The sequence below is a fragment of the Taeniopygia guttata genome, chromosome 35, assembly GCF_048771995.1.
Source record: "Taeniopygia guttata chromosome 35, bTaeGut7.mat, whole genome shotgun sequence".
Classification (NCBI taxonomy): domain Eukaryota; kingdom Metazoa; phylum Chordata; class Aves; order Passeriformes; family Estrildidae; genus Taeniopygia; species Taeniopygia guttata.
This window is the reverse complement of record NC_133060.1, coordinates 1,844,137-1,858,250: the sequence shown is the minus strand read 5'-3', so window position 1 is coordinate 1,858,250 and position 14,114 is coordinate 1,844,137. Positions and strand designations below refer to the sequence as shown.

At 59.8% G+C, this 14,114-nt stretch overlaps 2 protein-coding genes across 2 annotated transcripts; both read right to left on the bottom strand.

Annotated features, from left to right (window-relative positions):
• Positions 1–421: 421 nt before the first annotated feature.
• LOC140681409 (class II histocompatibility antigen, B-L beta chain-like) lies at positions 422–4,008 on the bottom strand. The gene is made up of 5 exons (XM_072921221.1): positions 3,851–4,008; positions 3,133–3,393; positions 1,575–1,856; positions 695–801; positions 422–594 (listed from the first exon to the last, which is right to left on the bottom strand). Exons 1-5 carry the CDS (start codon positions 3,933–3,935, stop codon positions 586–588), a joined length of 744 nt encoding a protein of 247 aa, XP_072777322.1. The 5' UTR covers positions 3,936–4,008; the 3' UTR covers positions 422–585.
• A 3,109-nt stretch (positions 4,009–7,117) lies between these two features.
• Positions 7,118–9,723, bottom strand: LOC115493267 (class II histocompatibility antigen, B-L beta chain-like). The gene is made up of 5 exons (XM_072921228.1): positions 9,563–9,723; positions 8,837–9,106; positions 8,084–8,365; positions 7,391–7,497; positions 7,118–7,290 (listed from the first exon to the last, which is right to left on the bottom strand). Exons 1-5 carry the CDS (start codon positions 9,645–9,647, stop codon positions 7,282–7,284), a joined length of 753 nt encoding a protein of 250 aa, XP_072777329.1. The 5' UTR covers positions 9,648–9,723; the 3' UTR covers positions 7,118–7,281.
• Positions 9,724–14,114: the final 4,391 nt, after the last annotated feature.

The window sequence follows — 14,114 nt, the reverse complement described above, 5'->3', positions numbered from 1 at the left end:
CTGTGTGCCCCGGGAACATCCCCCTGTGTGCATTGGGAACATCCCCTGTGTGCATTGGGAACATCCCCCTGTGTGCATTGGGAACATCCCCCTGAGAGCCCCGGGAACATCCCCCTGTGTGCATTGGGAACATCCCCCTGTGTGCATTGGGAACATCCCCCTGTGTGCATTGGGAACATCCCCCTGTGTGCATTGGGAACATCCCCCTACGCCCCCTCCCCGTGCAGCTTCGGGGGTTCCCGGCGCCTTTTGGGGTTCCCCGGGTGCCGCGGTGGGGTTCGACTACAACTCAATGAGGTTCCGGAGCGGGGGGACACGCGGGAGTCCCAGTTCCCTATCAATCCCAGCACAGGCTTTGCCCCCCAGATCACGGCCCCCCCAAACCCCTCCCCCCAAGCCGCCCCCCACAAACGGCCCCGGGGCCAACTGGGAAGCTTTATTGGGAGCACTGGGAGCGGGCGGGCGGGGGCAGAGCGGCAGCGGGGCTGGGGGGGACACGGGACCCCCCCAAAATCCCCGCGGGGACGGAGCGGGGGGTCCCGGCCGGGCCCGAGGCCGCGGGGAGCGGCTGCGGCCGCCGGCGGCTCAGGAGCTCTGCGGGCAGAGAAAAGGGGGTGAGGCCGGGCCGGGGGCCCCGGGGGGAGCGCAGCCGCTCCGGCCCGGGGGGGACACGACCCCCGGCACCCCCCCGGACCTTCTTGCGCAGGTAGAAGCCGAGCCCCAGCGCCAGGAAGAGCGAGCCCAAGACGAAGCCCCCGATGCCCGTCAGCATCTTGCTGCGGGCGGCGTCCGGCGGCATCTCTGGGGGGTCCGCGGGGCTCAGCGCCCCCAAAACCTCCCCCCGACACCCCCAGCCCCTCCCGCCGCCCTCCCGCTCGCCCCCCCCGGCCCGGCCGGGACCCCCCGAAACCTCCCCCCGATCCCTGCCAGCCACACCCGGCGCCCCCAAACTCCCTCCCAGCCACACCCGGCACCCCCAAACTCCCTCCCAGCCACACCCGGCACCCCCAAACTCCCTCCCAGTCACACCCGGCACCCCCAAACTCCCTCCCAGTCACTCCCGGCACCCCCAAACTCCCTCCCAGTCACTCCCAGCACCCCCAAACTCCCTCCCGGTCACTCCCAGCACCCCCAAACTCCCTCCCAGTGACACCCGGCACCCCCAAACTCCCTCCCAGCCACACCCGGCACCCCCAAACTCCCTCCCAGGAAATTCCAGTACCCCCAAATTCAATCGTAATTAAAACCAGACCCTCTAAAATCCTTCCCAGTCATACCCAGCACTTCCAAACCCACTCCCAGTAAATCCCAGCACCCCCAAACTCCCTCCCAGCCACACCCGGCACCCCCAAACTCCCTCCCAGCCACTCCCAGAACCCCCAAACTCCCTCCCAGTGCCCACCAGCACCCCCCCAACCCCATCCCACCCTCCCCAGCACCCCCCAAAGCCCTTCCCAGCCCTCCCCCAGCCCCCAGCCCCTCTCCCAGTTGCCGGCCGGCTCTCTCCAGCTCCCTCCCAGTGGCTCCCAGCCCCCGCCCGCGGCTCTGGCCCGGCCCCAGCGGCTCCCCCGTACCCCAGCTCTGGCTCAGGGGGTGCTCCAGGCTGCCGTGCTCCACCTGGCAGCTGTAGGTGAGCCCGCGCCGGGGGGGGGTTTCCAGCAGCACCAGCAGCTGGTAGCTCCAGTCCCCGTTGGGGACCACCTCGGTGGCCACCACGTGCTCCGAGAGCTCCTGCTGGCCCTGGAACCACCTCACCTGGATCGGGGCAGGGTAGAAATCCAGCACGGAGCAGAGCAGGCGGCCGGGGCCGGGCTGGGAGCTCGAGGGCACCAGCGAGATGGAGACGCTGGGGGGCACTGGGAGAGAGAGAGCGGGGACGGACTGGGATCGGCTGGGGGCACTGGGAGAGGGAGGGGAGGGACTGGGGTGGGGCTGGGGGGGACTGGGAGGGACTGGGAATGGACTGGGAGGGACTGGGAATGGACTGGGAGGTACTGGGAATGGACTGGGAATGGGCTGGGAATGGACTGGGAAAGACTGGGATGGACTGGGAATGGATTGGGAGGGACTGGGAGGGACTGGGAAGGGACTGGGAATGGACACAGAGGAACTGGGAATGTACTGGGGGTGACTGGGATGGACTGGGCGGGACTGGGAATGGGTTGGAATCGATTGGGAAGGACCGGGAGATATTGTGATCAACTGGGAGGGACTGGGAATGGACGGGGAGGGACTGGGGATGGACTGGGAGGGGACTGCAAATGGAATGGGAATGGACTGGAATGGACTGGGAGGGACTGGGAGGGACTGGGAGGAATGGGAATGGACAGAGACTGGACTGGGAATAGACTGGAAATGGTCTGGGAATGGATTGGGAAAGACTGAGCATGGAATGGGAATGGAATGCGATGGACTGGGATGGACAGAAAATGAACTGGAATGGACTGGGAATGGACTGGGATGGACTGGGATGGACAGAAAATGAACTGGAATGGACTGGGAATGGACTGGGATGGACTGGGAATGGACTGGGAGGGAAAGAGAATGTACTGGGATGGTCTGGGAAGGGCCTGGGAGAGCCTGCGCATGGAGTGAGAATGGAATGGGATGGATTGGGAATACACTGGATGGGACTGGGAATTGACTGGGATGGATTAGGTGGGACTGGGAATGGACTGGGAGGGACTGGGAAACGACAGAGAATGGACTGGGATAGACTTGGAGGGATAGACTGGGAATAGAGTGGGAACGCACTGGGATCGATTGGGAATGGTCTGGGGACTGGGATGGGCTGAGAGATCTGGGACATGGACTGGGAATCGGCTGGAAATGGTCTCGGAATGGACTGGGATGGACTTGGAGTGGAATGGGAATGGATTGAGAGGGACTGGGAATGGACTGGGATTGGGACTGGGATTGTACTGGTATGTGCTGTGAATAGACTCTGCGGGACTGGGAATGGACTGGGAATGAAATGGGAGACCCATGGGGATCTAGGGAAGGGACAGGAGCCCCCAGGGATGGGCCCAGGGAGGGCTGAGGGCTCTGGGCCGATTCCCAGGGAGGTTTTGAGGGGCTCCGGGGTCGTTGGCAGGGCCGGGCCCGAGGGGACACGCTCTGCCCCGCGCTCACCTCGGCGCTCCATGAGGAACGGGTCGTACCAGTCCAGGCAGAACCAGTCAACCGCAGCCCGTCTGCGCTCCATTATTTCCGGGTCGTTGTTGAAGCGCTTGGCATTCTTCTCCCCAAGGGGGGTGAACCCCACGTACTCCCCCACGTCGCTGTCGAACATCAGGTACTGCTCCCGGTTGTAGATGTAGCGCTGCACGTACCTCACCTTCTCCGTGCCGTTCGTGAAGTGACACTCAGCGTTAAACATGTGCTGGAACACCGCTGTGAGTGCAGGACACAGCTCAGGGGGTGCCCCCCCAGCTCCCCCCCAGCACCCCCAGAGCTCCGGGGCCCACCCCGGATCCCCACTCCGCACCCCCTGTGCCCCACGGCCGCCCTGGGACCCTCCTGCCCGCGCTGCCGCTTCCTCTTGGCCGCCCTTCCCCCATTTCCCCTTCCGCATCCTCTCCCCTCCCGCCTCCGCCCGCACCCCAAAATCACTTCTGGGCTCCCGAATTTCCCACTTTCCCACCCATTTTAACACTATTGTCCCAACCCCCAGCCCCTCGGGCTCAGATTTGGGGTCCCCCCTCCCCATTTCCCCCTTCCCCACCCTCCCCGCCCCTCCCGCTCTCCCTTTGGGGGTCCCCTCCTCCTCCCCCTCCATCCCGGGCTCCCCCTTTTCCCCCTGTTCCCCCTTCTCCCCCCCGGCCCAGCGCCTCCCGCGCCCCCCGCTCACCCGAGAGCTCCGCGCCCGCAGCCGGGGCGGCTCCCAGCGCCACCAGTGCCACCAGCACGGCCCCGGCTGCCGCCCCTCGCCCCATGGCAGCGCCGCACCGGCACCACCAGCCCCGCAGCTTTAGGGACGCGCTCCCTGATTGCTCGGCCGTGGTTTTTGGCCGCGATCTGATTGGCTGTGCTGGTTTTTGGCTCCTCTCTTACTGACCGAGGAGTTTTTCGCCCGCTCTCATTGGCCGGTTCCGTTGGGAGCCCGATTTTCAGACGCTCTACCCAGCAACCGATGAGGTAATTAACGCCCCGAGCTCCCATTGGCTGTGCCGCGTCCTGCCCGCGCTCTGATTGGCTGAGGGGTTTCGGGACGCTGCAGCCCCGGGTGGGGATTTTTGGGCAGGGGGAGCCTTGGGGCGCGGGGCAGGCGGGGGCGGGGATGGGGGCGCGGGCTGTGCCGGGCCAGCCAATCAGAGCCGTTCTTTTCTTGTTTTACCCCAATTTTTGGGGCGCTGTGCTCGTACAGAATTTCCTGCTCAGACTCCGTCCCGCTCCTCTTTAGGAACTAAATTTGCCGAACTAGCGGTCAACAAAATGATAATCTATTAATGGAAATGGAGTAAAATTATATACATTGATATTATAATATCATTTTTATATAATAAAATGTGAATTATTGTTATTTGTAAAGACGTTTGATTGGGGTATTCCACGGACGGATACGAGCGAGATCTCTGAGGTTGCTCTTGGGGATGAGGTTTATTCAGGATGCATTGTGGCCCTGCCTTGAGCTGTGTAGCAGCACGTGGCTGGGCCTGAGGTGATGGAGGAGGGGAGAGACAAAGAGGGGAGCAGGGACTCCCGGAGGAATTTCCAGGAGGAGAGGGGAAGATCCAAGAGGGCGTCCGACCCCCCGGAGACCCCTTATCAATGGGGGCTCCAAGGTGGGCTGGAACAGGACCTGGGCCAATGGGGTCACAGACACCTGATGGTTCAGGGGAGGGTTACAGGTGTGGGGTGAGCCATAGATTCTGGGGGGTGAGATGGAACAGTCCATTTGGCTTTTGGACCCCTCTGTAGGTGAGCGTATTGTCCAGCCAGTGGGGGGCGTTATATTCGTCCTGGATGTACTATTGTGGTTCTCAATCATATTTATCGACCCTTCCCAACAGGCATCCTCCTAAAATACCGTCTCTCTTGGAGGAGAAGATCGGTTCAGTCTGTGGCTACCAAGGAAAAGTCCGGCCAAAAGCCGCTCCATCATCTCCTCCCACCTGGAATTTCTCCTTCCAACATCCCAGCTCCCAGGCTGTCCCTCTGCCTCTCTTTCAACCCGAGGAGGAGAAAAATCCCACACAGCTTTCATTTCTCAGAAGGGTTAAAAGTGCCGACTCCCAAGGGTGGCTCTGGGCCCAGGCTGCAGCTCCCAGGGCCGGCTGGGCCTTCCCCGTGGTGTATCGCTGATAAACCACCGCTGCCTCTTTCTCTCTCCCTTTCTCTGCAGAGAGACTCTGGGGGGGAACGGAGACATCCCAGATTTCTCCACCCTTCCATCTGCAGGGGGTTCCATCCCCCCACCCTTGGGCCCACCTCAGTCCGGCCGTGGGCCTTCCCCTGCCCCACCCAGCCACGGCCGGGCAGGGGAGAGGCTGCACTGAGCGCTGAGCGGAACCAGAGAGAGCGAGTTCTGCTGGGAATTCTGCTTGGAACCCCTCGCTGTTCTCAGAGCCGTGTCCACCTTCAGTTGGTCAATGTCCAAACTGACCTCTTCCTTCCCAGAAAATTCATTTTCCGTCTCAAACCGCGACAGCGCCCCAGGCTGGGAGTTCCTCCAGGCCCGGCCCAGCTCTGGAGCTCCCCGCGGGTTTTCTGTCCATAAAAGCCCCAAACCACCAGGATTCAGCCCAAATTCAGCTCTGGGGTCCCTCAGGCTCCGAGCATCCCCTCCCCACACACGAAACCCTCCCGCTGACCCACAGAGATTTTGGGGCTCTATCCCGGAATCTGCTGTGGTAGATAGGGACAGGTGAACGGAAGATCCCGGGACGTGATGGAAAGAAAGACCCTTCCCCCATCACCCTGTAACACGTTATCTACCACCCCCAGAGCATGTAACCACACCTAACCCAGTAGTTTTCCACTCCTGACTAACCCTAGAGACCCTACCAACCCCCCTCTGACGTAGCAAAGTCCCCCAAGACTATTTAAACCCATGAGATAAGATAATAAACGCTTTCGACCGTCCACCACATTGGTGTCAGCGTGTGTCGTTAGCCCGAGTAGCCCGGACAGGCCGGGCTGCCGTGCTGCTCCTTGTGACCAGGTCACCATTGCCTCCCCTGAAGGCAACAGGGATGTTCCCAATGCACACAGGGGGATGTTCCCAATGCACACAGGGGGATGTTCCCAATGCACACAGGGGGATGTTCCCAATGCACACAGGGGGATGTTCCCAATGCCCACAGGGGGATGTTCCCAATGCACACAGGGGATGTTCCCAATGCACACAGGGGGATGTTCCCAATGCACTCAGGGGGATGTTCCCAATGCACACAGGGGGATGTTCCCAATGCACACAGGGGGATGTTCCCGGGGCACACAGGGGGATGTTCCCGGGCACACAGGGGGATGTTCCCGGGGCACACAGGGGGATGTTCCCGGGGCACACAGGGGGATGTTCCCAATGCACACAGGGGATGTTCCCGGGGCACACAGGGGGATGTTCCCAATGCACACAGGGGGATGTTCCCAATGCACACAGGGGGATGTTCCCAATGCACACAGGGGGATGTTCCCGGGGCTCTCAGGGGGATGTTCCCCATTCCTTGGGCTTCCCGCACCCCGGGAATGACAAATCCCGCTCAGGGGTGCCGAAAGCCGGAGCGCTCCCGGCGCTGGAGATCGCAGCCGGCCGCGGGAATCGATGGGAATCGCCGGGGCCGTTGAGCAGCGACGCTTCGAAGGCGGTGGCGGCCCCGGCTTCCTGCGGGGGCTGAGCCGGGAGCGGCTCCGGTTGGGCCGGGAAAGGATCGGGAGGGCAGGAGGGGAGCGGCGGCCCCGGGGCTGCAACGCTGCGGGGGCTGCGTGAGCGCAGAAACCCCAAAACAGCGCGGGGGAGCCCAAAAACCGTCCTGGGAGTTCCTCTCTGCTCCTCCTCCTCCTCCTCCTCCTCCTCCTCCTCCTCCTCCATCCCTCTGTCCCCCTCCCTTTTCCCAAACCCGTCCCCACCGCCCCCCAAACCCCTCCCCCCAAGCCGCCCCCCACAAACGGCCCCGGGGCCAACTGGGAAGCTTTATTGGGAGCACTGGGAGCGGGCGGGCGGGCGCAGAGCGGCAGCGGGGCTGGGGGGGACACGGGACCCCCCCAAAATCCCCGCGGGGACGGAGCGGGGGGTCCCGGCCGGGCCCGAGGCCGCGGGGAGCGGCTGCGGCCGCCGGCGGCTCAGGAGCTCTGCGGGCAGAGAAAAGGGGGTGAGGCCGGGCCGGGGGCCCCGGGGGGAGCGCAGCCGCTCCGGCCCGGGGGGGACACGACCCCCGGCACCCCCCCGGACCTTCTTGCGCAGGTAGAAGCCGAGCCCCAGCGCCAGGAAGAGCGAGCCCAAGACGAAGCCCCCGATGCCCGTCAGCATCTTGCTGCGGGCGGCGTCCGGCGGCATCTCTGGGGGGTCCGCGGGGCTCAGCGCCCCCAAAACCTCCCCCCGACACCCCCAGCCCCTCCCGCCGCCCTCCCGCTCGCCCCACCGGCCCGGCCGGGACCCCCCGAAACCTCCCCCCGATCCCTGCCAGCCACACCCGGCACCCCCAAACTCCCTCCCAGCCACACCCGGCACCCCCAAACTCCCTCCCAGCCACACCCGGCACCCCCAAACTCCCTCCCAGCCACACCCGGCACCCCCAAACTCCCTCCCAGTAAATTCCAGTACCCCCAAACTCAATCGTAATTAAAACCAGACCCTCTAAAATCCTTCCCAGTAAATCCCAGCACCTCCAAACCCCCTCCCAGTCCCTCCCAGCACCCCCAAACCCCCTCCCAGTCACACCCGGCACCCCCAAACCCCCTCCCAGTGCCCCCCAGCACCCCCCCAACCCCATCCCACCCTCCCCAGCACCCCCCAAAGCCCTTCCCAGCCCTCCCCCAGCCCACAGCCCCTCTCCCAGTTGCCGGCCGGCTCTCTCCAGCTCCCTCCCAGTGGCTCCCAGCCCCCGCCCGCGGCTCTGGCCCGGCCCCAGCGGCTCCCCCGTACCCCAGCTCTGGCTCAGGGGGTGCTCCAGGCTGCCGTGCTCCACCTGGCAGCTGTAGGTGAGCCCGCGCCGGGGGGGGGTTTCCAGCAGCACCAGCAGCTGGTAGCTCCAGTCCCCGTTGGGGACCACCTCGGTGGCCACCACGTGCTCCGAGAGCTCCTGCTGGCCCTGGAACCACCTCACCTGGATCGGGGCAGGGTAGAAATCCAGCACGGAGCAGAGCAGGCGGCCGGGGCCGGGCTGGGAGCTCGAGGGCACCAGCGAGATGGAGACGCTGGGGGGCACTGGGAGAGAGAGAGCGGGGACGGACTGGGATCGGCTGGGGGCACTGGGAGAGGGAGGGGAGGGACTGGGGTGGGGCTGGGGGGTCTGGGAGGGAGTGGGAATGGACTGGGAGGGATTAGGGATGGACTGGGTTGGGTTGAGAGGGACTGGGAATGGACTGGGGTGGGGCTGGGATGGGTTGGGACTTATTGGGACGAACTGTGGCGGACTGCTAATGGACTGGATGGGACTGGGAGGGACTGGGATGGACTGGGAGGGACTGGGATGGAATGGGAATGGACTGGGATGGGCAGAGAATGGACTGGGAGTACAATGGATGGAACTGGAATGGACTGTGTGGTACTGGGAAGTATCGGGGAGGGGTCCAGGGAGGGCTGAGGGCTCTGGGCCGATTCCCAGAGAGGTTTTGAGGGGCTCCGGGGTCGTTGGCAGGGCCGGGCCCGAGGGGACACGCTCTGCCCCGCGCTCACCTCGGCGCTCCGTGAGGAACGGGGTTAACTCCTGGTACCATTCCCGGCAGAACGTGTCCACTTGACCCCATTTGTACTGCATCCATTCCGAGTCGCTGTTCCTGCACCGGGCCTGTTTCTCCCCATAGGGGGTGAACCCCACGTACTCCCCCACATCGCTGTCGAACATCACGTACTGCTGCCGGTTGTAGATTTGCCTCTCCACCAACCTCACCTTCTCCGTGCCGTTCGTGAAGTAACACTCAACCTTAAGCATGTGCTGGAACACCCCTGTGAGTGCAGGACACAGCTCAGGGGGTGCCCCCCCAGCTCCCCCCCAGCACCCCCAGAGCTCCGGGTCCCACCCCGGATCCCCACTCCGCACCCCCTGTGCCCCACGGCCGCCCTGGGACCCTCCTGCCCGCGCTGCCGCTTCCTCTTGGCCGCCCTTCCCCCATTTCCCCTTCCGCATCCTCTCCCCTCCCGCCTCCGCCCGCACCCCAAAATCACTTCTGGGCTCCCGAATTTCCCACTTTCCCACCCATTTTAACACTATTGTCCCAACCCCAGCCCCTCGGGCTCAGATTTGGGGTCCCCCCTCCCCATTTCCCCCTTCCCTCCCCTCCCCGCCCCTCCCGCTCTCCCTTTGGGGGTCCCCTCCTCCTCCCCCTCCATCCCGGGCTCCCCCTTTTCCCCCTGTTCCCCCTTCTCCCCCCCGGCCCAGCGCCTCCCGCGCCCCCCGCTCACCCGAGAGCTCCGCGCCCGCAGCCGGGGCGGCTCCCAGCGCCACCAGTGCCACCAGCACGGCCCCGGCTGCCGCCCCTCGCCCCATGGCAGCGCCGCACCGGCACCACCAGCCCCGCAGCTTTAGGGACGCGCTCCCTGATTGCTCGGCCGTGGTTTTTGGCCGCGATCTGATTGGCTGTGCTGGTTTTTGGCTCCTCTATTACTGACCGAGGAGTTTTTCGCCCGCTCTAATTGGCCGGTTCCGTTGGGAGCCCGATTTTCAGACGCTCTACCCAGCAACCGATGAGGTAATTAACGCTCCGAGCTCCCATTGGCTGTGCCGCGTCCTGCCCGCGCTCTGATTGGCTGAGGGGTTTCGGGACGCTGCAGCCCCGGGTGGGGATTTTTGGGCAGGGGGAGCCTTGGGGCGCGGGGCAGGCGGGGGCGGGGATGGGGGGCGCGGGCTGTGCCGGGCCAGCCAATCAGCGCCGTTCTTTTCGCGTTTCACCCCAATTTTAGGGGTGCTCCGCCCGTACAGAATTTCCTGTTTCGACCCCTTCGTCCCGCTCTTCTATAGGAACGAAATTTGCCGAATTAGCAGTCAAAAAAATATTAAACTATGAATGGAATTGGAGTAAAATTATATAAATTCTAATTATAATATAATTTTTATATAGTAACCTATGATTAATAGCTATTGACAGAATTTTATACTATTAATATATAATAATACTAAAATTATACTAATTATAATAAAATCGTATTATTTTAAAAATTTTTAAATATAAATTTTTAAAACACTTTTAATTGTAGTTTTTTAGATAAATAATATATTATTAAATGGGGGCGAGCGCCTGTCATGGTTTGACACTGTGTCACGATCCGCTTATAGCGGGGTGTCGTGATGGTTCGTTAGCCAATCCCAAAGTGCAAAAGACAAACAGCAGGGGACTATCAGTTTAATCACAACAGATGCACCTTTATTAAGGGCCAAAAAACAATAAATGCGATAGTGGGATCAGAAAATAAATAAAAAGGAGAGAGAGAGAGAGAGAGAGAGAGAGAGACAAGGGGGATGGGAATAGCTGCCAACACAGGCGAGCTCCTCGGTGGTCCGGACGATGGGGATCCGTCTTGTTGTGTTGGGGAGAGTCTCCAAAGTCCTGCCCAGCCCAGGGGTCCAGTTATAGTCCACAGAGGGAAAGGGGGGAACATGCAGAACAATGAAAGTCTATTGAAATTGCTATGGGGGGACAGGTGACCTATAGAAAATCATCCAGGCTGAACAAACACAATGATGAATAAGTCCATTGAAGTTAGTGGAGAAGAACAGGTCATGTCATTTCCCCCCACCACCATTCTCTGTGGTAGGGGTCTCAGTCTCAGTCCTTGGGGAGAGGGTTCTTGATCTCTGTCTGTCACGGTGGTAAGGAGGCAGATGAGGGGTCTTCAGTGAGAGACCACCAGAGTCACCCCAACACTTCATTCAGCTTAAAGGTGGAGAGTGAAGCAGGAACTGCAGAAGGCTGCTCTGTGCTGGGTCCACGCTGGGTCTTCACCAAGTTCTTGCCAACTCCTTGCCAAGTTCTTGCCAGGTCTCGTTCGGAACAGAACGTAACGGTGCAGCGGCTGCACCTGCACTGTTGCCTTCTCCAAGCCGGAACTGCAGTGGGGGAAGGGAGTTCCTTCTCATGGCAATCGGCAGGGAAATGAGTGAGGGTCTTCAGATTGCCTCTTCCACACTGGCACAATGCCAGTGCCCCCAAGAAAATGCAATCTCTCAATTGAATGCTGTGAAATGTGATCGAGAACAGAGCAATGCAGCCCCAAGCTTAATAACAAGGAAAAAATACTTTATTAAGCTACTACTACTATACTACTATAGAAGGAAAAAGAAAGGGAAAAAAATCTACACACAAAATTCAAAATGAAAACATTCCAAAGCATTCCTCCTCCCACCACCCACCTCCAACAAACCACAGCGAGACACAACCGGGACCGCAATCAGGTTTCCACCCTCCAGATAATCAACACCCAATGCATCGACAGATAATCAACACCCAGCCTATCGACAGATAATCAATACCCAGTCCATTGACAGATAATCAACACCCAATCCATTGACAGATAATCCACACCCAATCCATTGACAGATAATCAGCACCCAATCCATGGACAGATAATCAACACCCAATCCATTGACAGATAATCCACACCCAGTCCATTGACAGATAATCAGCACCCAATCCATGGACAGATAATCAACACCCAATCCATTGACAGATAATCAACACCCAATCCATTGACAGATAATCAACACCCAATCCATTGACTGATAATCAACACCCAGTCCATTGACAGATAATCAACACCCAGCCCATTGACAGATAATCAACACCCAGTCGATATACAGATAATCAACACCCAATCCATTGACAGATAATCAACACCCAGCCCATTGACAGATAATCAACACCCAATCCATTGACAGATAATCAACACCCATTCCGTTGACAGATAATCAACACCCAGTCCATCGACAGATAATCCACACCCAATCCATTGACAGATAATCCACACCCAGCCCATTGACAGATAATCAACACCCAATCCATTGACAGATAATCAATACCCAGTCCATTGACAGATAATCAACACCCAATCCATCGACAGATAATCCACACCCAATCCATCGACAGATAATCCACACCCAATCCATTGACAGATAATCAACACCCAATCCACTGACAGATAATCAATACCCAGTCCATTGACAGATAATCAACACCCAATCCATCAACAGATAATCACCACCCAGCCCATCGACAGATAATCAACACCCAGTCCATCGACAGATAATCAACACCCAATCCATGGACAGATAATCAACACCCAGTCCATGGACAGATAATCAACACCCAGCCCATTGACAGATAATCAACACCCAGTCCACTGACAGATAATCCACACCCAATCCATCGACAGATAATCCACACCCAGCCCATTGACAGATAATCAACACCCAGTCCATTGACAGATAATCAACACCCAATCCATTGACAGATAATCAACACCCAGTCCATTGACAGATAATCAACACCCAATCCATTGACAGATAATCAACACCCAATCCATTGACAGATAATCAACACCCAATCCATTGACAGATAATCCACACCCAGCCCATCTGCAGGGAGAGAGGAGCCCCTCCTGTGCCACAGACCCCCCAAAAACACAGCTGCCACCCCCTGTGCTTCCATGGCACTCCCGGCACCGCACGGAGAGAAAAGTTTCCCATGGTGACCCTCTCCTTTCCATGCACGGCGCTCTCAGCACCAATGCATGCATGGACAGACTGCTTTTAGGATTTTTCCTTTCAAGGCTGCCCTGCCAAGAGGGGAAAAACAACAGTTCAGTTTGTCATTTTTGGGACCGCAGTGCCCCCCATTTTCCCCTGGGGCCGAGGGTCCAAGAACAGAGATCTTCTTCTCTTCTTCCTCTGCGAAGACAGGGGGCACCCCCACAAACCTCCCTGACTTTTCTCTGTTGGCTCCACTTCTGTCTTTTCCCAGCTGCAGCAGGTCTCTTTGGCTCACCGGCATCCTCCTAAAATACCGTCTCTCTTGGAGGAGTGCAGTAGATAGGGACAGGCGAACGGAAGATCCCGGGATGTGACAGAAAGAAAGACCCTTCCGCCTTCACCCTGCAACACGTTATATATCACCTCCAGAACATGTAACCACACCTAACCCAGTAGTTTCCCACTCCTGACTAACCCTAGAGACCCTACCAACCCCCCCGACGTAGCAAAGTCCCCCAAGACTATTTAAACCCATGAGATAAGTTAATAAACGCTTTCGACCGTCCACCACATTGGTGTCAGCGTGTGTCGCTAGCCCGAGTGGCCCGCACAGGCCGGGCTGCCGTGCTGCTCCTTGTGACCAGGTCACCATTGCCTCCCCTGAAGGGAACAGGGATGTTCCCAATGCACACAGGGGGATGTTCCCAATGCACACAGGGGGATGTTCCCAATGCACACAGGGGGATGTTCCCAATGCACACAGGGGGATGTTCCCAATGCACACAGGGGATGTTCCCAATGCACACAGGGGGATGTTCCCAATGCACACAGGGGGATGTTCCCGGGGCACACAGGGAGATGTTCCCAATGCACACAGGGGGATGTTCCCAATGCACACAGGGGGATGTTCCCGGGGCTCTCAGGGGGATGTTCCCAATGCACACAGGGGGATGTTCCCAATGCACACAGGGGATGTTCCCAATGCACACAGGGGGATGTTCCCAATGCACACAGGGGGATGTTCCCGGGGCACACAGGGGGATGTTCCCAATGCACACAGGGGATGTTCCCAATGCACACAGGGGGATGTTCCCGGGGCTCTCAGGGGGATGTTCCCCATTCCTTGGGCTTCCCGCACCCCGGGAATGACAAATCCCGCTCAGGGCTGCCGAAAGCCGGAGCGCTCCCGGCGCTGGAGATCGCAGCCGGCCGCGGGAATCGATGGGAATCGCCGGGGCCGTTGAGCAGCGACGCTTCGAAGGCGGTGGCGGC

Bases quoted from the DNA above. Each gene is read 5' to 3' on its own strand.
- LOC140681409 (XM_072921221.1), bottom strand. From the start codon at position 3,935: ATGGGGCGAGGGGCGGCAGCCGGGGCCGTGCTGGTGGCACTGGTGGCG. The intron at 3,394-3,850 runs GTGAGCGGGGGG...CTGCACTCACAG, and splicing joins TGCGGGCGCGGAGCTCTCGG to CGGTGTTCCAGCACATGTTT. The intron at 1,857-3,132 runs GTGAGCGCGGGG...TCTCTCTCCCAG, and splicing joins GTTCCTCATGGAGCGCCGAG to TGCCCCCCAGCGTCTCCATC.
- LOC115493267 (XM_072921228.1), bottom strand. From the start codon at position 9,647: ATGGGGCGAGGGGCGGCAGCCGGGGCCGTGCTGGTGGCACTGGTGGCG. The intron at 9,107-9,562 runs GTGAGCGGGGGG...CTGCACTCACAG, and splicing joins TGCGGGCGCGGAGCTCTCGG to GGGTGTTCCAGCACATGCTT. The intron at 7,498-8,083 runs GTACGGGGGAGC...CGGACCCCCCAG, and splicing joins CCCCCTGAGCCAGAGCTGGG to AGATGCCGCCGGACGCCGCC.